Consider the following 26,934-nt stretch of genomic DNA (forward strand, 5'->3'; position numbering starts at 1 on the left):
CGTTTTCTTTTTTTGCTGCATTAAAGATTACATGGTTTAACTTCTGTGTTCGAGCAGGTGCAGTGAGGGATAAAATTGTTTTGTAGCTCTGCTTCAACTGTGCGATACCTCACGAGGGGCAACTAAAATTTCTGACATGCCATAAATTCATCCGACCATCCGATATAGAAAATTCTATAGGGATAACACTGATCATACCTACAGAAGCACCCATATATATATATATATATATATATATATATATATATATATATATATATATATATATATATATATATATATATATATATATATATATATATATATATATATAATATCTGACCCAGGATCTGGGTAACACAAAACTACCCAAACACTGGGTTGTTATGTGTTGTAAACTTTTTCTTCATCGAAGCAGAGACCAGGAGATGTTGGGATATCTTTCAAGCAGAAGTTACTCTTTATTGAGAACTCGTTGTGCGTCGCTGTAGTCATCCAAGTCTAACTAAGGCTGTGCACATTGTAGTTTATATACATTTAGAGGGCAGCGCTTAGAAATGGAGACAAAGCACCTGGGTGATGACCTTAAACAAAGCAAGCAACACGGTTTGCTTTACTGAATGCCCGCTCTATATCAAACAAGGCTCTTTATCTGGGAGACTTGTTCACAAACGAAAATCTTGATTTCATGGCCCTCACTGAGACATGGCAGCGGAAAAAGGAATACTTTCATTTAAATGAGGTGTGCCCTCCGGACTGCTCCGTGTTTGGAACTCCATGAGTTGCGCTTGCGCTCATCCACAGAAACTGCTTTCACTGTAGGCTTACGAAGCCGGAGCCTTTCAACTCATTCGAGCTTCAAATGACAATGGTTGGAAATACTGACTTCTTTTATTGTATTTTAATTTACAGACCTCCTGGTCCTGCACAAAAGTTCTTAGACGAGTTTTCAGATTTTTATCGACTATTATTAAATTAGATAAAGTTTTAATTCTTGGTGATTTTAATTTCCACATTGATGACCCCTCTTGTAATGTAGCGTCTGAGTTTTTAACACTCACAGACTCTTTTAATTTAAAGCAACATGTTTCTGGTCCTACACACAAAAAAGGCCACACTTTAGATCGTTTTCTCCTTTGGCCTAGACATAAACTGCCTGAATGTTGTGGATGTTCATGTGACTGACCATTGATGTGTATATTTTAATGTGTCTTGTAATGTGGTCAGTAATGCTCATACAGTGGTGTCCAAAAGGCGTATTATAAATCAAAATGTTATTGAACATTTTTCAGAATTTTTCAGCCCAAATTCATTGAGAATTGTAATGATGCAGAATTACTTGTTAATCATTTTAATGACCATTGCCAGACTGTTCTGGACATAGTGGCCCCTGTAAAGCACAAAACAACTTCTCCTAAAAATCCATGTCCCTGGTTGAATGAGGAGATTGCTTCCTTTAGGAGAATATGTTGCAAGGTAGAGCGCTTGTGGAAATCCACTAACTTGGAAGTGCACAGACTGCATTTAAAGGAGCTTATTGTATAACTAAATGAAATGATGAAGCAGGCCAGATCTATGTATTTTTCTGATCTTGTAAATCAGAATAAGAGAAATCCCAATGTTGTCTTTTATATTATTCAGAATATTGTTTCACCCTCAACTCCACTGGTGCCTGTTTTCACCATTGAGGACTGCAACAAATTTTTTAAATACTTTGTAAATAAGGTGAATGAGATCAAAACAAGTGTAAAAGCATCTGATGAGAGCACCACTGTTGTAGCTACTCCAAATTGCTCCTGGGCTAGCTTTTCTGCTGTCTCATTAGATTATGTCATGGTCTTACTTAAAAAGATGAAGCCATCCTCATGCCCATTGGATATATTACCAACTTCCTTGTTGTTTAAAGTGATTGATCTTGTTGCTCCTCTTGTCGTCAAAATTATTAACATTTCTCTTTCCACTGGGACCGTCCCAAACTTTTATAAACAGGCAGTGATAAGCCCCATTTTAAAAAAGTCCAATTTGGATCCAACAAAGCATTGTAACTATAGGCCAATATCAAAACTGCCTTTTCTTTCAAAAGTCTTGGAGAAGGTAGTAGCTGAGCAGCTGACAGCTTTTCTAAGTAACAATGAACTCTTGGATAAGTATCAGTCTGGTTTTAGAAAGATGCACTCTACTGAGACTGCTCTCCTCAAAGTGTCTAATGAAGTACAGATGGCTGCTGACTCTGGAAGATACTCAGTATTGGTTTTATTGGATTTATCATCAGCTTTCGATACAGTGGACCACAAAATACTGTTGCATAGATTGGAAAAAGAGTTTGGTGTGGTTGGGCCTGTTTTAAAATGGTTTTCCTCCTACTTGAGTGACAGAACTTTTTCTGCATATGTAAATGGTATACTGTCTGAAGCCACTCTGGCTCTGTCCTAGGTCCACTTTTGTTTTTTACTGTACATTAACCCTCTTGGATTTTTTTTAACCATTTTAACAATGTGTCATACCATTTTTATGCTGATGACATTCAGTTGTATTGCTCGTTCAATGATTCTGAGTTTCACAAACTAACGGATTTATTGGATTGTATGTCTTGTGTTAAATCGTGGCTTGCAAGTAACTGTCTCCAACTAAATGAGTAAAAAACTGAAACTCTGATTGTAGCCCCAGACAATAAAATTCCATCCATCCTTCAACATCTTGGTTCTCTGAGCTCCTCTGTCCAGTCGAGCATCAGAAATCTAGGTGTCTGGTTTGACCAATCAATGTCTTTGGACGGCCATTCTAGACTTCTGGTCAGAAATTGTTTTTATCATCTAAGAAATATTGCAAAATTGAGGGCAATTTTAACGGACTCTGATCTTTAGATGGTTATCCATGCTTTTATTTCTTCACGTTTAGATTACTGTAACTCTCTTTTTACTATTTTTAACCCTCTGGGGTCTGGGCTGTTTTTGGGGCCCTTGAGATGTTCTGACATGCCCTGACATTTGTGCTTTTTTCAGTTACTTATAAACATATTAATGGCAAAGGTGTAAATTCACTCTATAAAGCACAAACAGGGCTACCATAATATGTGAGCCACGTGTATGTACATGTTTTCATTTTTGAGAGAATAATGTTTATGCATGGTTATTGAAAAAACTAAAAACTAAAATTTCTGAAATAAGGCCACAAAACACATAGTAAATATGTGTCAATAAGACTTTTGACTAATGGATGTCCTCGCCTAGAGTTTTTTCTTCAAAATTATGTGAAAATAGTCTTGCTTTATCGTTCACATAAAACCATACATTGATATAAATTGATGTAAAACAGGTTTTGCTTGGAAAGCCAATATGCGAGGGGGCGTGAACGAGGAGTGGTTTACACCTTAGAATACAATGTCCCACCCACTCTGCATAATGACTCTGCATAATTAGCCATTCATTCAGGTGTGACACTGACTGAGCCACAATGCAAGAACAAAAGATATATTTAGAAGAAGACTTATATTGACCATTTAAGATTTTGCTTACATCTATCTTGTAAATATGTTTTGCTATTTTATTAAAAACTTAGATTAGATTAAAAACTTAGATTAAAAACTAGAAATTGCTAAACAAAAGCTTATTTGACGTGGCAGTATTCTACAGTAAAAACTGTACCCAAATCTAGTCAACAATATGTTGTCTTTCATATTTCGCCTGACTGTAACGTTGTTTTCATGAAATATTAGGGTATATTGTTAATTTGCAGTTTAATACGTTGCTTATACAAATAGCCTACATTTTATTTCAACATATTTCAGTCGATTTTTACTCATCTCAGTATAGCAATACAGTTTGCTAAAACATCATCATTCATTCACACATGCGATTTAAATTTAAACTGTCTTTGCCAGCTGTGGTAAACAGCGCGTATCTCTGCCTTTCATTCATTCATAAACAGAAACCCACGTGAAGAAATTCGTGAAGGAAAAAAACTTACTAGTATTCCTCAGCTCGCTCCTCGATATATCCGCACTTCTGAGGGACATTTTCCATTATTATTATTATTCCTCACAGCGCTGCAAGACGGTGTAAACAAGTAATGATCTGAATAAACTTGTGTGTTTTCTCGAGCTGATATGTGGGCGTTCACAGGATTGCGCGGATTGCCTCAGCCATTTGCGTTTGAATAGCGCACGCTCTCCGTGGGCGGAGTCACATTACATCTGAATCAGCTGTAATTAGGTCGACTGGAATCGCTCTCTTTTAATACAGATTTCACAAGATGAGAATATTTGTTTTTTATATAAATTACTTAATTTAAAAGAAGAGAATTCAAGCTTCATGCCTGTGTGTCTGTATGTCTGTTTGACTGAGTATTCGCTGAGCTACAGTTCATTTTCGGACGCATTTCAGAATGGACTTTACTGGCAGAGAGAAGGCAGAACTCGCTTCGTGTTTATTTTTCTTTATTTGTCAAAAAGCACAACACTTTGTTTTTATTGTGAGTATACACAAAAATAATACACATTTAACAGAATCGATTGATGTATGAAACTCCTATGGAAAATCAAAGTCAACAGAGTATTTATGAGTTTCTTTTACACTGATAAAAAAAAAGCGAGCTGGTATCGCCGGCGATACCGTCGACCTCAGGGGGTTAACAAATCTGCTCTAAATCGTCTTCAAATGGTTCAAAATGCTGCGGCAAAGCTTTTAACAGGATCTGGTAGAAGGACACACATCACACCCATTTTGTTCTCCCTACACTGGCTACCTATCAAATTTCGCATTGATTTTAAAATATTAGTTTTAACTTTTAGAGCTTTAAATGGTCAGGCCCAACAATACATCGCTGACTTGTTATGCACATACTCTCCAGTTCGTGCCCTTCGATCCTCAGGCCAGAGTCTTTTAATGGTCCCAAAGACTCGTTATAAAACCCGGGGAGTCCTGTCTTTTCAGGCGGTAGCCCCCAGACTGTTGAACGCCCTGCCCTTGTTCCTCCGTGTGGCTGACTCTGTCAATTCTTTTAAAAGGCAACTGAAGACACTGTTATTTAAACAAGCTTTTAGTTGACAGGGTTTAATTTTATTTTGGGCTTTTTAAATGTTTTAATTTTTATTGATTGTATATTAATGTGGTTGCACCTTGTAAAGCACTTTGTGATTGTATCTGTGAAAAGCGCTCTATAAATAAACTTTACTTACTTACATCCTAGACTCTAGAGTGTTACCAATCCTAATCCAATCAGTATAACTATTCAAAGACTGGGACAGGGGCTCCAAGAGCCATTAAAGACAAAGGGTGAGAGTCTCAGTAATCTGACTCATTTAACTTACAATAGAGAGAACAGGACTGGCAGGAATCTCTTGCTGGAATCGTTGCTTAACAGCTGATATCATCATCATAACCTTAAATGCTAAATTCAACGTACTCTACCTGAGTTTTTCATGTTATGTTATGTAAGGACATAAGATCAGCAGATCTTATACAGATACAGATATTAAATTTGTAACTCCACAGTCCCCCCTTTGAGAGTTCTAATAATTCTTACATAATACAAATTTAAACCTTCATAAGTTCATTCTGTAGCTTATGTTTGTTAGCATAAGCCCCATCATCCAATCATGTAACTTGAAAAAAAGTTACAGGCACAAATCACTTATTCTGTGTTGTGTCCTAGTTTTACATAAGTGTAGTTCTTTTACTAAGTAAACTGTTGACACATGAATAAGACGCAGGGTGTTAACATGTCGTATGAACTACATGAGAACACAGAAATCTTTATTTTCATGCACCTCTTACTTTATTGAGACTTTTCTAGCGATTCATAGTCTTTAAATACATATAATTTGTGCCGTCATTGATTGAAAAATCGGTTTACTTGTAACAGTATAGAAAGAACATAAAGTAACCCCAGTTTTATGTTGTGCATATCTACGTGATGGTGCAACTGGTAAAACGAGTGCACTTGTGTTCCAGCGACCCGGGTTCAAATCCAGTCCGTAGTGGTTCCTACATTCAATGTACATATATCTGTTCCCATTGTCTTACTGATGTTCTCTGGATAAGCAAGTTACTGGTATACTTGGGGGTGTCAGTAAAAGGCAAATTCTTAAGCTGTGCCATTATTTTTAAAGATTACTTTATTGTAGCCTATTTGAAGCACACTATAATGATGCCATTGCAATGTATTTTAAAATCACTAAAAGTTTGTTATCAGTATAATATTATTGTATGGTCAACTGTCACAGATCACCCTCTTCACTACACTTCCCAGCATCCCTCCTGATCTGCACATCATCTACAATCACTCACACCTGCACCTCATCATCACCCTCATCACTGCCACTATAAAGGCACACTCCTCACCATAGTTCCTTGTTTGTTTGTGTTATGTGGACTCATCTCCCTGTCTCCGGCAATCTCCCTGTCTCCAGTGCCTTCCTTGATCACCTCATCCCTGCACCTTTATGGTCACTATTCACTAGTGATGGTGAAATTAAGCTTTGTGAAGCACTTTCCCCCTCGGTAGTGATGACAAAATGAGGCTGCCTGAACCACTGAGACCTCGCAGCCCATTGCTTCAGCCAAAGGTTCATTACTCAAAGCTTCATTCAACATTGCTCAATAGTGACACCTAGCCACTGTGCAAAGAAATAACAGACAAATTAATTGATTCTGAACCAGTGCCAGTGCCCAATAATTAATTCATTTTGGATAGTGACAGTATGAACAACAAAAGTGACACTGTGTTGAGTGTGGTGCTTATGGTGGAGGGAGTGTAATAAAGTAAACTGCAACAGAATAGTCTGGGGTGGGAAAAGTTAAGAATTGTTTCTGGGGTTTTTTTTTGTGCAGTGAACTGTTACTAGTTTTAGTGCAGTGTTGTGCTTATGGGACTGGGGATATAGAGGAGCAAACTGCAACACTGCAGTTTGGGGTGGGTGAAGGAAAGATTACAATAGATTTGTATTGAGAAACAGAATTATTTCAAGTGTGTTGGGGTTTAGACGATTCCTCTTCTCGGACAAAATCTGGAAAAGATCCTTTCACAAGGAACAGAGGATGCAGGGGAACATAAAAATGACAGTGCCAGCTGGTATAAATGAGGATACTGATGCTTCTGTTGAGCCCAGACAGGGGAGGATTTCCTCTTTCTGGCTCCATTAACAGGAAAAAGGAAGAGCAAACAAGCACAAAAAGTAAACAAATCCAAAAGGGCAATCCAAATCAAAAAGCAGTCCAATCCAGATTCAAAAATCCAAAACAATCCAAATAATCTTATCTAATTAATATAACAAGACTATAATATAGCTACTATAATTAATAATAACAATAATAACTATTCTAACCTGATAATGAATATACAGCCCTAACACATATATGACACAATAACGACAATGACAATGATAGTTATCTAACTCTCTGACTCTCTGACACTACTACAACTGCTTCTACTACTCCTGACAACACCCACAAGGTGGTGCGAGTTTCGAACCCCCTTTATCCGGAAGCGACACTCAGACCGAACCAATGACGTATCCACACAAACCGAGGCCTCGTTTGTCATTAGTCACGTGATTTTCACGTTAACAACACAAGCCTCGAATCGCAGCTTCATCTGGCACGCCCATTTTGTCTCGACACAAGCTCCGACGCCTCGGTTCAAATGTAACATCACTAATCAATACTCTTACAGTTTAATTGAATTACAATTGTAATGTCGCCAAAATACATTTGAAGTTTATGCTGAGTGAATTCTGCATTTCAAAACTTAAATACAAGAGTATATGTAAAGTATCCTTAAGTATACCTGGAATAGTTCCACTTTAGCACAAACAAGTATATTAAATACAACTTGAACTTCAACACGGCTTTTGGACAACTAAAATGCATTTAGTACAAATTTAGTTGTTCCAATTTAACAGACTTTAAGTATACCAATTTATAGTGTGCCACAAATACATTTAGTTATACTAAAGTACATATGAATAAGTTGTGCTTAAGTATACTTTTTTTCACTAGGGCTAAAATGAGAGATATCTGATAATCACTGCTGTTTCCTGAGCTTAAGAAAAGCAACAGCTGAGCAATAAATTTTCCTCTGGGTATGTGCAACAAAAGTTGATGTAAGGGATTCTTTGTGGAACTCGAATGCAGAACATGACCCTACTTCCTGAAAGAAATCATGCCATTCTCTGGGTACTTCTCAATTCTTATTTGTGCATCCTCGTTTCCTTTCCTTACTTCCTTTCCTCGTGTCTCAGCTCCAACCCCTGTAGGATGTGAGGGAAGGCTGCAAGGAAAAGAAGCGAGGACGAAGGAATCGAAGGAAAGCTTATTTATACATTGAAATACTTGATCACTCGAGCGTCACTCCACAGCTTCATCAACTGCGCTCAAAGCGAACGTGTTAGGTGTCGCCCAGCCCGCAGCTCTACAGATGTCTGTAGCGAGGTGCCGTGTGCCAGCGCACAAGAAGAAGAGACACCCCTAGTGGAGTGGGCTTTCAACGCGGGCGGGCAGGGGCATGCCTTGGGCTTCGTAAGCCAAGGCAAAGCATCCACTATCCAGTGGGCCATCCTCTGCTTGGAGACAGCCTTTCCCTTCTGCTGCCCTCCATAACAGACGAAGAGCTGATCTGAGGTCCTGAGGCTTTGCGTTCTGTCCACATACAGACGCAGAGTGCGAACGGGACAGAGAAAAAACAGGGCTGGGTCTGCCTCCTCCGAAGGCAGCGCTTGCAGGTTCACCACCTGGTCCCGGAAGGGAGTGGTAGGAACCTTGGGCACGTATCCGGGCCGGGGTCTCAGGATCACGTGAGAGTTATCCGGGCCGAATTCTAGGCATGATTCGTCGACCGAAAATGCATGCAGGTCCCCTACCATCTTGATAGAAGCCAATGCAACCAGGAGAACTGTCTTACAGGACAGGATTTGTAACTCAGCTGATTGCAAGGGCTCAAAGGGTGGTCTCTGAAGTGCCAAAAGGACCAGAGACAAATCCCAAGAGGGTATAGAGAGAGGGCGAGACGGATTTAGTCTCCTCGCCCCCCTCAGGAACCTGACGATCAGGTTGTGCTTTCCCAAGGAGCACTAGTTCCGGGAACCAGGTCCGGTTGGGCCAATACGGCGCCACAAGCAAGACCTGCTCCTCGTCCTCCCTGACTTTGCACAAGGTCTGTGCAAGAAGGCTCACTTGGGGAAACGCATACTTGCGTAGGCCCCGGGCCAGCTGTGTGCCAGAGCATCCATGCCGAGGGTCCCCTCGGTCAGGGAATAGAACAAATGGCAGTGAGACGTGTCCGGGGTGGCAACAGATCTACCTGTGCGGTCCCGAAGCACCTGAAAATCAGCTGGACCACCTGGGGATGGAGTTGCCATTCTCCCGGGAGCACCTGCTGCCGTGAGAGCTCATCGGCTGCACGGTTGAGCAGGCCCGGAATGTAAACGGCACAAAGCGACCTCAGATGCTTCTGACTCCAGAGGAGGAGATGGCGGGCGAGTTGTGACATGCGGCGGGAGCGTAGATCACCTTGGCGGTGGATGTACGCAATGGTTGCAGTGCTGTCCGTACGGACGAGTACATGCTTGCCTAGTAGCGGCGTTTTGAAGCGGCTCAGCGCAAGACGTACTGCTAACAACTCGAGGCAGTTGATGTGCCAATGCAGTTGAGGCCCCGTCCACAGACATAAAGCTGCATGCCCGTTGTACGTGGAGACCACAGAATGCCTGGACACTTGTTCTAGGGGAACACCTGCCTCCAGGAACGAAGGGTCCGTCCATAAGCTGAGAGTTTGGCAACCCGGCACGAGCCGCTCTGCCACGCCCATCTCGGGACTTAATCATGGAGCCAGTGTTGGAGCGGCCACATATGAAGCAATCCGAGCGGCGTTACCGCGGCTGCAGATGCCATATGCCCCAGGAGCCTGTGAAACAATTTCAGTGGTGCCGCTGTCCTGCGTCTGAGCGAGCTCACGCAGTTCAACACTGACTGGACACGGGCCACAGTGAGGCGCGGTGTCATGTTGATCGAGTCCAACTCCATACCGAGAAAAGAGATTCTCTGCCCGGGGGTGAGTTTGCTCTTTTCCCAGTTGACCCAAAGCCCTAGGTGGCTGAAGTGACTGAGCACCATGTCCCTGTGTTCGCACAACTGCTCTCTCAACTGGGCGAGGATAAGCCAGTCATCAAGGTAGTTGAGAATACAAACACCACACTCGCACATGGGAGCAATGGCCGCCTCCGCGAGCCGAGTCTGATGGTACGGATGAGCCTGCGAGACGGGCTGGGAACTGCTAGCCAGGCTCCCAGACACCGTACAAGCGGGATCAACGACACGACAGATGTACCCGCAGGAACCCGACTCGGACGGCATAGCGGCCCGAAGTGGGGTCTAAGTGTGCAACACTAACCTGACTCCACCGATCTGCAGGTGATGAATGAGACAGCATAGGCGTGGCCTCGAGCCCAATAGGCTACCACTTGCGAAGCAAGAGGGGGCAGAGGGTGGCAAGGCATAGCGTCGCACACTGCCAGCCATGCTCTCTGGGGACTTAGAGATAGAGAAGCTGCTTTTGCTGAGAATTTGGTACCGCTGGCTGAGACGCCAGTGGCGGAACAGTATGATTCAACAAAAGTTCTCTGCCTGGCTCTTCTCCGGGGAAGAGCAGCTGACTCTGGGTCATCTGTCTCAGGCTGCTGGGGGTCCTTCTGGACCACTAGGGTGGGCATCTTCTGGCCAAGGGCCAGCACTGTGACTTTAAGGCGAGACACAACAGGTGAATAGGGTAAAAATTTTAACTAGCAGATATCACCATGAAACTTTCCCAGTTGATTACCTACATTAAGATGAGAAAAAAAATGTATTACAAAGTTTCTGTAAGTTAATGTTTAAATATGCAAATTAGGCATTATCTAATTAAATATGCGCTAATTTGCCTATATTTAAAAAAAACGAAATCTCAGAATTGGATAAAGCCAGATTCAAAATTCGTTTTTCATTGTGTTCACATATTAGATGGGAAAAAAATTACAGAGGGATTTATGGATATCTACTTTTGTTATCCTGTAAATCAGAATATACTGTCAATAGCCTTAAAAAATGTATTTTCGCCATGTTTTTTGGAATAAAATGTTATATAAACCAGGCTAGGAATAATATATTTACAAATCCCTCTGTAATTGTCTTCATAATATAACTAGGTACAAGACTGGAATGTTTGGTGTATATATGTGCTACTGAAGTGGAGATTTCGGACTTGGAGTATGAGAGAAAAGTCATTTTGAGAAAACGGGCTTTAAAGATTTATATTGTAAAATTCCACACATTTTTATATGAAAACATTGCTAACAAGGAAAACAACTGGCCAAGTAATTGTTTATAAGAATGTAGACCATGAACAATGACAACTGAATAAAACAACATTGCCAAATAAGACCTTCAACTAACCACAGAGAACCACAAATACAGACACAAACTTATCATCAGAACTGCAACTCTAGTCAGCTATGTCCATCGGAACACAAAGTTCACCCATGAGGGTTGAAAGCCTAGCTCTCCATGCCTGCACCATATGTAGGCCCCTCACCCCTCTCTTGCTGATGCCTTTTCAGCTTTTTAGCTGTGCTCAGTGTCTTTCTGCAACGTCTTACACTCTCAGACTGGATGGATTCGGCTTTTGTGATCCTCAGCATGTCGGTTTCCCTGATGGTGGTGACGGTAACGACAGTGCTTTCCAGCCAAAGCTTATCCATAATGGCAAGCATGGCAGAGGCCCCCTCATTAAAAGTTGAAATGGCCATACTTGCAGCTGCCTCAACTCTACTCTTACCTACAAACACTGTTTTTGGACAGCGGGCCCAAATGACGGAGTTGAGGCACTCATTCGCATTTTGAGTGCCACCATGCTGCATGCGCTGCAGCAGGCTGTCACTTGACATGCGGTGGTATACAGGTATCAGCTTCTGGCCCACCTCCCGAGACAAAAAGTTTCCTGCATGGAGCCTGTGGCTCTCTGGAGTTTCTCCATTTTCCTCCGCTCTCCTATACCAACACCAGGACAGGTTGCACCTGGTGTGCAAGGGGACTTCGTCACAGGACATGTTATGGAGGAGACCAGCCCAGATATCATTTTTCATTTTTTCTATGGAACCCTGGTTATTTAGAATTGCCCCCCTGTAATAATTTTGTAATGTTTTACATTTTTTGGCCGTTAATTTTCCCAGACCCTTCCCCCCCAATTTGCGTTCAGCACTTAATTTTCGTAGTGCTGTGCCCATACGCTTATGGGCATGGTTGATGCATTCTAATTTTACTACCTCATGCCCAGGGTATGGGTTGAGGGATACCACCTCCCTGAATGCAGCACTGTCCCCATCTGACAGCATCTGAATGTATCTCAGCTGGTGGCGACTCACAGACCTGGCCCACATCCTCTTCGCTGCCTCCTGCTCCATAGCCTTGCTTGAGCCCCTAAAATTTTGTGCACAGTCATGTGTTTCTCTCCAGCTGTCAATTTCCTCATCTGTAATCTTTCCCTCATGCCTGGCAGCTTCTTTAAGGGCACAAGCATGGCAATAGGAGGATAGAACCTCAAAGTCGATCACCAGTCCCGTAAAAATATCGATGCACACCCCGATCCCATAGTGTGATGTGAACCCTCTTTTCTGCCAAGTGCCATCAAAAGACACACTGATATTTATCACCACATCTGCATCCTCTCTCAGCAACTCTGCCACATCTGCATCAATATCTGCATAGGCCTGCCTGACCTACTCCCTGGTCCTGTGAAGTGACTCAAGACCTCTCTCAATTTCTGCTGCTAAAATGAAATGTGTATTGTATCAATAACTGTTCATTTGTTTTGTTTTTATAGATACAGCACACAGAAATCTATACTGTAAAAGTAAAACTGACCACCGCAACACAACATAATGAATGAGATGGCACTTTATTCTATTGTTATAAATAAATAAATATTTCATCCATACAAAACAAATATTGTTACAGTAATGTTATAATATGTTACAAGGTGGTAACAGCCACACGTATTGGGCTATTTCTGAAATTAGAAATTCTACAGACTGCTTCAATTTTTGGGATAGGCTACAACCCTATTTCCATAGCCTACCTGTCACTCTCTTGCCGTGCCTCTGATACGTTTTAAGGTGAAGGCCAGGGAGCCCCAACACCTTGCTGATTTTTCTGAGAGCTGCATATCCCAATCCTAACTCGTGTGCCAAGAGGACCATTCGCACATTCACATCAAATGCAACATCATTTCTGGACTCATCGCGAAGTCGCGTAGACGTGTACACGCTCCTGCGGTACTTGTCATCTTTACACAGACAGCACTCGAGCAATAAACTGCTACAGAACCCTTGATTCTGTGGATCTATATTAATTTTTAGCCCTGACATACCACAATTCGGACAAGTTAAATCACCAATCAGCTCATTCAGTCGCGCAACATGAACAAGCAGCCACTGTTGTGTAGAGTGCACTTTATTTATAGATTGGCTTATATCTAAACCACCGTGGTTTCCCATCGACAGCTTACGTTCAGATGCGCTTCCCGAGGGCATTTCACTGGGTAAAACATCACTAATTTTCCTTTTCCCCCTGGCAAGTGACAACTGCTGTATTCTTTTCGATGACTGACGCGAAGTCATTTTCATTCATTCACTCAAAAGATCCCGCGGAAAGCTAAACCAAACAAGGAAGCGTCAAAGTATACCATGTGACGATTCTGAACGAATCACATTGTCAGAAATTGTCTTCAGCCAATGAGATTGCGCATTTAGAGTTAAATCCCCTCTTTTACTTTCACGATTGGTTGCTGATAAAAAGGAAATGACCATATTTGGATCCGACAGCATTATACAGAAGAGAAAGAGCTTTCCAGCAGTGTACGTGATGACTGGGTTCCGGCAGAGATCGCGGAGCAGCATGTTGATTTAGAACGCCAACTTTTGTTGAATTTATGAGAAATCTACAGACGCAAACAGACAAAGTGCAGTAAAATAAAGACCTAAATGTGTATTTCGGACTTTTTTTCACCACAAGTCTGAAAGAAGACATGTTATTGAAGACAAATATCCAAAAATCTCAAAATTGACCAATAAAAAAAATTCTCGCCTTAACACGGTCAGTCACCAGGCGCAGCTCAACCCCGACTCAGAACTACCCTCATGCATTATGACTGTTGGCCTTCCACATTTTTTTTTTTTTTTTTTGCAGGGTGGCTGTCACATGCAGGGAAGAGGCGGTCTGCATTAGTACTGCCGCCCTACCATTGAGGGTAGTGAGAGAGGAAAAACTCTCTGCAGATTTTGGCACATTTGGCTTGCCATATTGGCACCAAAATGCTTCCATACTGCAAAAAGTTTTTCACACACATCCGGGTAGGCACGGGGGCTGGGCAAGGCAATTACGTGTCGCACTTCGCCCCCAGTGTAACCCGGGAAAGCATGGCTGTCAAGTCAGAATCTGATTCAGCATGAGCATACACAACATTATAGTGTGAGCTCAGCATCATCTTCATTTCCAGAGCGTAACAGCCCTCTCTCTGAATCTCTTGAATCTCGACCGCGCATATAGAGCGCTGAACGACACGCACTAGGTTGCCGTGACAACCCGCGCTGTCAGCCTACAGCTCCACGGCACGCTGATCACGATAAAAAAAAAAGAGAAAGGCAAGACGAACAATGTGCCGACGTGGTCATGCTCTCAAGAGAGAACATAAACCACCTACGAACACAGTTACAGCACACTTAAGCCCAGGCATGCGAAACAGTGATCGTGGCCATCACATGAGGATAGGAAACGACCGCATCCAGAAATACACGGTTTGAATGACGTCTTGAAAAAGATGCAGTGTCAAACCGTGTATGCTCTTTCAGGAAAAACTGCTCTCTCTGGTGCTGAAGCACCCAGGGATGACTGTGGCTACACAAACAGGACGATAGTGCAAGCCTGATGTGAGCACTCACATTCTCATTGAAGGCGCAACATTCTGAGCTGTGAAAACAGCTGTTTTGTTCTCTGTGAGATCGCGACCAGCGCTGTCTGCGCTGTAACACCAACACCAGCTTGAAGAGGCATTCTCCTGAAGAAGCAGACTCGTTTTCTTCTTTTGAAGTTTAACACTGTCAGAAGATTGTAGAGCAGGAACAGTAGAACCGCTTGGCTCCGAAGCAAAAGACAATATGCGACGCACCTGCTGCTCGTTATATGCTCGTGCTGCAAGCAGAGCAGCTGATGCAATTATCACATGCCAATGTGCATTGGCTCGTTTTAATACTCTCGAAGTAGATTGGTCACTCAAGGCGATCCCAATTACGTCGTCATGTCGACGTTACGTCGAATGTGAGCGACTGAAAGGGAACTGAACTACTGGTAGCCCTAATACACATTAAATGTAGTCATGCAATGCTGATGTTGTTAACATTAACAATTTGAGAACAAAGTATAATTTGCACGTTTGACGTGATATGATAAGCGATTGTTAAATTTAATCAGCGTGATTTACTGCAATGCTTTTTTCCCCTTAGTTGGTCAGAACAAAAGTGTATGTTCCTTACTTGTTCAGATGACATTTTCCGGTGAAAATTCGCACCAGCACATGATTTGGTCGCACCAAATTGTTTTTTTTTTTACAACATGGAATTAATCAATGCATGCCGATGAATAGTTGTCCTAATCTGCGTACCCTAGTTTTGCACTGATGTAAAAAGACTGACAGTGACACAAGACCTCATGTTGGCAAAATGTTTTAATATTTTAAATGAAAACCAATAAAAATAACTATCAAAAAACACCACGTATGTTTTTTAATGTTTGATTGTATTTTATTTAGTACTGTCAATTGATTAAAACAATTAACTAGCCTATTTGCGATTAATCACACATAACATTGTTTGGTTTTTAATATATTTTTATATTGTAATAATTTCACATTTAATCTCCAAATTAATGTAGAAACAACATAAAGTATATTTTAAATATTTGATCTATTAGGTAGGAAATATACACAAATTGAATAAAGTTATCAAACACCTCTCAGTCTTGTAGCGACTGAGACAAATCAGACACAATTATTTGCCATATGCACACACAAATCTTTAAAAACTTCCATCCAAGAGCAGGGTCCCAACCCCCCAGGCGGGGCGAAAGGGGCCTGGTTGCCATGGCCGCGATCAGATAGGATGTTTTTATGACTCTCAGGAATGCTAACAATTAACTAACTCTGCCACAGATATCAGAACAAACTCTCCTGCATTCATTTATTGATGAACTGACTAACATGAAATGAACATGCATTCCAGAACATTTTGAGAATGATTTACTGTTGTGTGTTTTGTATTTTAATAATTCTGTTGATACTATGATCTCTTTGATGCTATGTAGTTATTACAGGACCAACTGTCAATGTAACCCCACTTATAACATGTTTGGTCTCGATAAATTGGTACTTTGAAGATCGAAATGATTGTGTACATGATATGCCAATAGCTGTGCAACACATTAGAATTACTAAGAATCTTCCTTAGTAGTGTCATTAAACACCAATCCAGCATGCCAGTCCGAGTGAGCACGCTTAAGACAAAGGCTTGTAAATCCTGGTGACAGAAGAAACTCCCGCCAGAAATTCTACCCTTCTCATTGGGTGAACCAGCCTGCATAGGGCTGTCCTTTGTCAAGCTTTAAAAGTCACTGACCACAAGATCCGGCCCTCTTTGCTCTTGTCCTCGGACCTAAACTGCAGCTCCAAGTGAATCCCGTGGGGGGGCCTTCACGGACCCCCCAACGGACTCATTTTTCAACAACTTCAGTAATTGTCCAGAATTGCAACTGACCATGCAAGTAAATCAATTTAATGAGGTGCTCTGAAAATGATTAGCTGATGGTTCTTCTCATACAAAATTAGATCTTGCTCCATAGTTCTATTTCCTGTTTCCGGTTCCACATCACTCACCCCTTTACCTATGCATGTATGTATGGATGGATGAATGTATTTATGTTTGTTTAGTGTTAATTATGTTTGTGATTTAGTTAATAAAACTTGTGCACAATTATGAATTTGATTTCTGATCCTCTGTTTGCATACAAAGTCCCTTTTACGATTTTGATTTCGTTACAGTATGCTCTAATTTCTGTACATGCTAAGGAATAATTATTTTTCAGTGACGATGAAAGATACACTTTTCTTAGAATAAATGAATAATCAAAGAGTTCATTGGAACTGATTAATTGATTGTAATATTAATTAGCTTACCTCAAAGTTAATCTAATTAACTGACCCAAATATTAATAATTAATCATAATTGGTAATTATGGATTATTATTATTATTTCCCCTTTGAGTTAACAGTCTGATACAGTCTTCACTGTAATTTTCTCTGACTTTTTTCTTTGATTTGATTTTTTTACATTAATGTATCACAGAAGCGGGTTTATTAGGCTGCTGTTGCTTTAAGATCTGATGCATACAATGCGGATCTGGATCTGACAAGCATCCGATGTTGTCACAACTCTTTGCGTTCATTTAACACTTTTTAACTAATTTAATACTGTGCTTACGAGGATACTCGACAAAGTGAACATTTTGGCATACTTTTGTGTGTTTTTGTCCGTTCAAGCGTGAAAGAGAACTCAATGCGGCTGCGCTGTCTGAAGCGGCATTCTGTGCACATGAGGTCCTGTGTGTGTGTGTGTGTGTGTGTGTTGTGTGTATCACACAGAGAGGAGATTTACAGACAGCCAGTACAGATTTAAGTTCTTATTTTTGCGTTTTATCGCGCTTGAATTGTTTATTTGCACTTGAATGAAAAAAACGGAAAAATTCTGAAAAAATGAATCGCATGCGTTAACGTGTTCATTTTGACAGCCCTAATTTTTGTATAATCAAACATAAACATAATATGTATTTATTATATTCCTTTGCTCACTTGGTTCCTCCCTGTCCGCACCTGTGCTCTCGTCATCAGTTGTGTCTGAGGCTGTATGCTGGCCCGTTGGCTTGTAATTCCTGAATTATCAGTGTGCAATGCGCGTGACGTGTACGTTCGTTAATAAATAAACTGCAAGTGTCTTGAGGAAGAACATTGTAGCCGGAGCTACTTCTCTCCGTTAAGGCGAGACACTACAGGTGAATATGGTAAAATTTTTAACTAGCAGATATCACCATGAAACTTTCCCAGTTGATTACCTACATTAAGATGAGAAAAAAATGTATTACAAGTTTTCTGTAATTTAATGTTTAAATATGCAAATTAGGCCATTTCTAATTAAATATGCGCTATTTTGCATATATTTAAAAAAATGAAATCTGAGTATTGGATAAAGCCAGGTTAAAAAATATTTTTTCATTGTGTTCACATATTAGATGGGAAAAAAATTACAGAGGGATTTATGCATATCTACTTCTGTTATCCTGTAAATCAGAATATACTGTCAATAGCCTTAAAAAAATGATTTTCGCCATGTTTTTTGGAATAAAATGTTATATAAATCAGGCTAGGAATAATATATTTACAAATCCCTCTGTAAATGTCTTCATAATATAACTAGGTACAAGACTGGAAAGATTGGTGTATATAGGTGCTACTGAAGTGGAGATTTCAGACTTGGAGTATGAGAGAAAGGTCATTTTGAGAAAACGGGCTTTAAAGATTTATCATCAGCCAATGAGATTGCGCATTCAGCCCTTTTACTTTCGCGATTGGTTGCTGATAAAAAGGAAATGACCATATTTGGATCCGACAGCATTGTACAGTGAAGAGAGAGCTTTCCAGCCGTGCCTGTGATGACAGAGAGCAGACAGAGATCGCGGATCGGCGGGATGATTTACAACGACAACTTTTGTTGAATTTACGCGAAATCTACAGACACAAACAGACAAAGTGTAACAAAATAAAGAACTAAAATGTGTATTTCGGACTTTTTTTCACCACAGTCTGAAAGAAGACATGTTATTGAAGACAAATATCCCAAAATCTCAAAATTGACCAGTAAAAAAAAAACAATGTTTTTGCCTGCCGTGTCTCGCCTTAATGTCTATGCCGAGTCACGCAGGCATTGGGCAACTCCGCAGCCGAGCCGACCCCGGGATAAAATAGTCAGAATATAAACACTTATTATAGGCGTACCGTAGTGATTCAGGATAAGTCAAAGACACGGTTTGGAAAATGGATTCATGATGTACTCGTTCATTTTGAACACAAGTTACGGACTGCAGCAGTTGCGCATGCGTGAATTTAACTGAGTATATGACCACGCACTCGCACACATGCGACCACATAAAATTTTAACTCGCACATTCTCAAAAAATGGTCGCAGTCTGGAACCCTGACATTGGATTCATCCGCGCTGTGCCGTGCCGAGGCACAACCCACGTAAAGTTCAGCTGTTGTCACCTTGTCTTCACTAATTGATCTGTGTATTTAAGTTCCTCTCGTGTCTATGTTCATGGTCGGTTATTGTTTGTGTTAAAGTCCCCGTGAACCGGAAGTTGCAAACGACTTTTCTCCAGTGTTATGACGTATTTCCAAGTGAAACGGAATATTGAACAGAGGGCAGGGTTTTACTCTAGCGCTCCTCCTCTCCATCTCTGCTCATAGCAGACTAACGGTTTGAGGGGAGTGGTTAAGCGTTTTCAAACCAAGCCGTCAAACCTACGTCATCAGAAAAAGACGCCATTCCAGACCCGGAAGTAACTTTTCAGATTTTGATTAAAGGAGAACTTGGCAACTTTTTTAACTTAATAAAACTGTCTAGAAATCATTTGGATGGTTAAACAACCTGTTCTGGTGATATTGGTGACTTTCCCCGCTCCCCCCAGCGTTCCCAGGCGGAAAACCAACCTTGCAACTTGGGGACTACCGTCCCGGCAAGATAGAAATTGGAAGTCTCGTGAAAAGCGAGAACGAGCGCGAAACACAAATTGCTTTACGGCAATTCGACATAAACACACACGCATGTATGATGTATTACCAGATTACCCACCTCGGTAGACATAGCTCCACACGATACAGTTGGCTTGCTCCGATCAAAACAAACACACATGAGCAGCTGTAGAGAGGGGGAGGAGGCCGCCGCAAGTGAGTTTTTTACGACCGTGTTGTGAAATATACGCCCCACAGCTGTAGGGGGAGCTCGTGGGGAAAACATGCGACAACAAAAGGGAAAATCAGCGAAGAAGTGACTAGAGTTCGCTAGAGTTGCTGAGTTCTCCTTTAAAGATTACCATGGTAAATTTTTTTTTTTATATATTTACTTGCACGGATTAATTGTTCACCACAAGACTAGTAATATGTGCTAACAAAGTAAATAGGGTCAATTTTGATTTCATGGGGACTTTAAGTGCACACTGTTTGTGCGTTACACGCTGTCTCGCATAATGGTTATTACTTTGAGTTACTTATTAAACTAATCTTGTTACTTTTCAATGTTCATCATCTTCATTGGACCTAATTCGTGACATAAATATTATGAGAATTTAAAAATATCAGTTCCCTTTCGTGGTCACTCCGAGTTACGTTGGATGACGACGATTGGGGTTTCGCTTAGAAAGCCTCTCACCTTCGAGTATATAAAACGAGCCAATGGCAATGAAATGCCATGGGTCTGCGGAATTTGCATAGCGTATTGCATAGCGACCGGTGCCGGTCATTCCGCCTCGCTGCCCCACCGACGGTACGTCTGTGGTTCGTATGACCCCGCTGGTGCACTTTCTGGAGGCCTGGCTAGAGCTTCCCAGACTGTCCCGCTGGGTCGCGAGAACCATTAGATTCGGCTACGCGATTCAGTTCGCGATATCTCCTCCCCGCTTCAGGGGAGTCCGCTTCACTATGGTCGGGGGCAATGCCCCTGTCATGAGAGCGGAGGTCGCCACCCTACTGGCGAAGGGTGCGATCGAGATTGTCCCTCCAGCCGAGATGAAGTCCGGCTTCTACAGCCCTTACTTCATTGTACCCAAGAAGTCCGGTGGGTTACGGCCAATCCTCGACCTGCGCGTCTTGAACCGCTCCCTTCACAGGCTGCCGTTCAAGATGCTAACGGCCAAACACATCCTCCAGTGTGTACGGCCGCAGGATTGCTTTGCAGCGATCGACCTGAAGGACGCCTACTTCCATGTCTCCATTTTACCTCGACACAGACCGTTTCTACGGTTTGCTTTCGAGGGGCAGGCATACCAGTATGCGGTTCTCCCTTTCGGGCTAGCCCTGTCTCCTCGCGTCTTTACGAAGGTCGTCAAGGCAGCCCTTGTTCCCCTCCGGGAACACGGGGTTCGCATCCTGAACTATCTCGACGACTGGCTAATCCTAGCTCACTCTCGAGGCCAGGTTTGCGAACACAGGGACCTAGTGCTCCGGCACCTAGCTCGTCTGGGCCTTCGGGTCAACTGGGAGAAGAGCAAACTCTGCCCCGTGCAGAGGATCTCTTTTCTCGGTATGGAGATCGACTCGGTCGCCATGTGCGCGCAGCTTACGAGCGAGCGCGCGCAGTCATTGCTGACTTGTCTTCGCCAATTCGAGGGCAAGAGTGCGGATCCACTGAAACTATTTCAGAGGCTTCTGGGGCATATGGCATCCGCAGCCGCAGTAACGCCGCTGGGATTGCTTCATATGAGACCGCTTCAGCTTTGGCTTCGCGATCGAGTCCCGAGGTGGGCATGGCAACACGGCACGCTTCGAGTCCCAGTGACTCCAGCCTGCCGTCAGACCTTCACCCCGTGGACGAACCTCAAGTTTCTACGGGCCGGAGGGCCCTTAGAACGAGTTTCCTGGCATGTTGTTATATCAACAGATGCCTCCACCACGGGCTGGGGCGCCATGTGCAATGGTCATGCTGCCGCAGGCTCCTGGATAGGACCCCAGCGCCTTTGGCATGTCAATTGCCTCGAGTTGCTGGCTGTGCGTCTCGCCCTGCACCGCTTCCGTGCGCTGCTCAGGGGTCAGCACGTACTAGTCCGATCAGACAATACCGCGACAGTAGCGTACATCAACCATCAAGGTGGTCTACGCTCCCGCCGTATGTCGCAACTCGCTCGCCACCTCCTCATATGGAGTCAGAAGCATCTGAGGTCGCTTCGAGCCATTTATATCCCGGGACACCTGAACCAGGCGGCCGACGAGCTGTCTCGAGTTTGGCCTCTCGCTGGAGAATGGCGGCTCCATCCCCAGACGGTCCAGCTGATTTGGGATCAGTTCGGCGACGCACAGGTAGACCTGTTTGCCTCCCACGACTCGTCCCATTGCGACCTGTTTTATTTCCTGACCGAGGGCACGCTCGGCACGGATGCACTGGCGCACAGCTGGCCGCGGGGCCTACGCAAGTATGCGTTTCCCCCAGTGAGCCTTCTTGCGCAGACCTTGCGCAAGATCAGGGAGGACGAGGAGCAGGTCATTTTGGTTGCCCCGTATTGGCACAACCGACCTGGTTCTCCGAACTAGTACTCCTCGCGACAGCACCTCCCTGGCCAATTCCTCTGAGGAAGGACCTCCTTTCTCAGGGACGGGGCACCCTTTGGCACCCTCATCCCGATCTTTGGAACCTCCACGTGTGGCTCCTGGACGGGACGAGGCAGGTTTGAGTACCCTACCACCTGCGGTGGTGGCTACCATCACTTCCGCTAGAGCACCGTCCACGAGACATGCCTATGCGTTGAAGTGGAACCTCTTCGTCAACTGGTGTTCTTCTAAACGAAGAACCCACGAAATGCCCGATCAGTGTCGTGCTTTCCTTCCTGCAAGAAGGGTTGGAGCGAAGGCTGTCTCCCTCCACCCTGAAAGTGTATGTTGCCGCCATTGCCGCACATCACAAAGCAGTTGATGGTAAGTCTTTGGGGAAGCACGACCTGATCGTCAGGTTCCTGAGGGGAGCGAGGAGACTAAATCCTCCTCGTCCTCCCCTCGTACCTTCTTGGGACCTCTCAGTGGTTCTAACTGCCCTGCAGAGTGCTCCATTTGAGCCTTTACAGTCAGCGGAGCTTAAGTTCCTGTCTATGTAGACAGCGCTCCTGGTTGCATTGGCCTCCATCAAGAGGGTAGGGGACCTGCAGGCATTTTTGGTTGACGAAGCGTGCCTGGAATTCGGGCCGGCTAACTCTCACGTGATCCTGAGACCCCGGCTTGGATACGTGCCCAAGGTTCCTACCACACCCTTTCGAGACCAGGTAGTGAACCTGCAAGCGCTGCCCTTGGAGGAGGCAGACCCAGCCTTGGCACTGCTCTGTCCAGTACGCGCCCTTCGTGCTTACGTAGACAGAACACGGTGTTTCAGGACCTCAGACCAGCTCTTTGTCTGTTATGGTGGGAAGCTGAAGGGAAAGGCTCTCTCAAAGCAAAGGTTATCTCACTGGATAGTGGATACCATTGCTTTGGCATACCAGCAGCAAGGTCGTCAATGCCCCCTTGGTGTGAAAGCCCACTCCACTCATAGTGTGGCTTCTTCTTGGGCTCTAGCGCATGGCACCTCGCTAACAGACATTTGTAGAGCTGCAGGCTGGGCGACACCCAACACATTCGCGAGATTCTATAATCTCCGAGTAGAGCCAGTTTCTTCTCATGTACTCGCTTCAACCAGCCGGTACTAGATTCTGCTCAGGTGTCTTCGCTTGCTCGCCATTCCTCTCCACGGACGGGATACGTGCGATCATCTTTTCAGGTGAGTCTGATAAGCTCTGAGTTCCTCCAGCACTGGTTACGTCAACGCCTGAGTTATGCCAATCTGCCATAACACAGCTCTTGCGCTTGACTAGGTGCCTCCATGTGCATGGTCCCCCCTTTGGGCGACCCCCACATGTGTATTCCACTGTAAGTCTCTTTTGAGCGTGTGTCTTTCCCTTGGCAAGCCACCTTGCCACCCCTGGGGTTTAAATATTCCACCTGCGGCTGGACACCTCAGTGATACCCCATATGCATCCCTCTGGGTCATATGTGTCTCTCAAGTCCCCCCCTTAATGGTTGGGCATAATTGCATATTTCTCCTGAGATATGCTTCCCAGTGTACCTTGGTATTCCTGTGTTAAATAGGACTCCTTCGTTCGTGCTATTCTCACAACAGGGAGCTCAGACTTACGCAGGGCACTGGATGACAGGCGAGGTGGCGTGATTAGACTGGAACCCCAATCGTCGTCATCCGACGTAACTCGGAGTGACCACGAAAGGGAACGTTACGTCTTCCTGCCACTTCCGCTGTATCGCTGAAAGACGCCTGAGTTCAGTCTCGGCTCCTCAGCGAAGACATATCTGCATATTGCAGCGTACTTCCTTATATACCCCCTGCGGTGGGCGGAGATACGCTATGCAAATTCCGCAGACCCATGGCATTTCATTGCCATTGGCTCGTTTTATATACTCGAAGGTGAGAGGCTTTCTAAGCGAAACCCCAATCGTCATCATCCGACGTAACGTCTCCGTTCCCTACTCAAGGAACGAGGGTTACATCCGTAACCGAGACGTTTTCTATTTTAATATATTTTAAACTGTAATTTATACCTGTGATCAAATTACTTCAGTGTCACATGATCCTTCAGAAATCATTCTAATATGCGGATTTGCTGCTCAAGAAACATTTCTGATTATTATCAATGTTGAAAACAGTTATTCACATTTTTATTTCAGGATTCTTTGATGAATGAAAGTTCAAAAGAACAGCATTTATTTCAAATATAATCTTTTGTAACATTATAAATATTTACTTTACTTTAATCTTTACAATCTTTACTGTTACTTTTGGTCAATTTAATTCAATGTATTGATTTATTTTGCCCCCCCCCCCTTTATCCCCCCGCTTTCTAGTTCAGATAAATTCTTTTTCTGAATTCTGTTCTTTTGAACTTTCTATTCATCAAAGAATCCTGAAAAAAAAAAATGTGAATAACTGTTTTCAACATTGATAATAATAAGAAATGTTTCTTGAGCAGCAAATCATCATATTAGAATGATTTCTGAAGGATCATGTGACACTGAAGACTGGAGTAATGATGCTGAAAATTCAGCTTTGATCACAAGATTAAATTACACTCTACTATATATTCATATAGAAAACAGCTGTATTAATTTTTTTTTTTTTTTTAATCAAATAAATGCAGAATTTGTTAGCAGAAGAGCTCAAATAAAAATATATAAGAATTTTAATTTTTGAAAGAACTATTCCTTGGAATACACATTGAGATTGTGAGTGTTGTAGTAGGCCCTTATTAATAGATTTTTTTGTAACTTGTGTTTTTCTCAGTACCGTATGCAAGCCACGCTTCCCACGCACAGCAGACCCTCCTCCTGCTTTCTCCTCTGCCTCGGTTCTGGGGGGAGGGCTGAGTGAACTTGATCACTTACTACAGGAGCTTAATGCCACACAGTTCAACATCGCAGGTGAGTAACTTGTTACTAGTGAGTAACTTTAACTTGTAACTTGTTACTGTTACAGGCGACCTTGAGTGTCCAGAAAGGCGCCAAATAAATAAAATGTATTATTATTATTATTATTATTACTAAAAGTTGTTCATTGACTATGTGCAAGAACAGAATATAACCCTGCAAGTCCATGACAGTCATTGGTCCAGTCAGTAATTGCTCACCCTCATGTTGTTCCAACTCCGTAAGACTTTTGTTCATCTTCGGAACACAAATTAAGATATTTTTGATGAAATCTGAGAGCTGGCTCACTCCTTCATGGGCTGTAAGGTTAATCTGTCAGCCCAGAAAAGTTAGTAAAGACATCGTTAAAATAGTCCAAGGGACTACAGTGGCTCAACCTTAAGTTTAACAAGCGACTAGAATAGTTTTTGTGAAAAAAACAACAAAAAAAAAACACTTTATTCAACTAGTCATTTTCTTTTGTGTGGGCCTCTGACGTTCATGGTGAGACCGCCATGACGCATGCACGAGAACTGAGGAGATGACGCTTACGATCATTTGATGGGAAAGTGTGAAAGGTAAGCCATTAATTTTGTGGCATTGGTAAGGCACTTTTACGTTTTCTCATTGGTTTCTCACAATTCGGACATCAAGGAAATGCACACTTTAGAACCCATTTTAAACACTACATTGAGACCCATCTGCGTCATCTTCTCAGTTCTCACGCAAGCGTCGTGACGCTCTCGTGAACTCACATCAGAGGCCCACACAGAAGAAAATGAATAGTTGAATAAAGTCGTATTTTTGTTTTTTTAGCGCACAAAAAGTATTCTCGTCACTTGATAAACTTAAGGTTGAGCCACTGTAGTCCCTTGGACTATTTTAACGATGTCTTTACTAACTTTTCTGGGCTGGCAGATGAAATTACCTTGCAGCCAGTGAAGGAGTGAGCCAGCTCTCAGATTTCATCAAAAATATCTTATATCTATTTGTGTTACGAAGATGAACGAAAGTCTTACGGTGTTGGAACAACATGAGGGTGAGTAATTACTGACAGGATTTTCATTTTTGGGTGAACTAGCCCTTTAATGTGTCCTACCTTTAATTTACAAAAAGAAAGTAGCTGTGCTGTATACAAATAATCTGGAAAATACACACGATCAGTTAAATTTGCTTGCACACAACTGACTGCAGACTGCCAAAAGTTGGGTTGCAAATGCAAAATAAGAGCATTTTCTTTTTAGAAATTATAATACGATGGTACTTTCTTAATTAAAGGTGAGGTGATATTTTAAGGTCATGTGATAACAATGCAGAGTATTACTATTTATCATTGTACAGGATTGTTTCACGTCCTGTGTTTTCAGAAAGAGTACCCAGATAACAAGCAATTTTTCAATGTCAATATAGATGTGTCTATGCTAATTGCATTGAATCAACGTTACAAAGTGGTGTTGGTTCAATATAATTTTTGCACCAGCAATTAATGTTGAAACAATAGTGAGATTTCAACAAAAATCCATAGTAATTTCATTGAATCAACGTTATGAAGTGATGTTGGTTCAATATCACTTTTACACATGCAATTAATGTTGAAACAATGGTAAGATTTAAAAAAAA

The 26,934-nt window shown here is 42.6% G+C and overlaps 1 protein-coding gene across 6 annotated transcripts in view; it reads left to right on the forward strand.

The window, feature by feature from the left end:
- The window catches only part of LOC308706464 (transforming growth factor beta-1-induced transcript 1 protein-like), a 216,039-nt gene that overhangs the window by 92,090 nt on the left and 97,015 nt on the right, over positions 1–26,934 (forward strand). For all 6 annotated transcript variants that reach the window (XM_081392121.1, XM_081392122.1, XM_081392119.1 and 3 more), the window contains one exon: positions 25,193–25,329. In XM_081392121.1, coding sequence (XP_081248247.1) covers positions 25,193–25,329 — 137 coding nt within the window. The remainder of the gene's footprint in view (positions 1–25,192; positions 25,330–26,934) is intronic.

This window comes from Scardinius erythrophthalmus (assembly GCF_964197995.2).
Source record: "Scardinius erythrophthalmus genome assembly, chromosome: 18".
NCBI classification, from domain to species: domain Eukaryota; kingdom Metazoa; phylum Chordata; class Actinopteri; order Cypriniformes; family Leuciscidae; genus Scardinius; species Scardinius erythrophthalmus.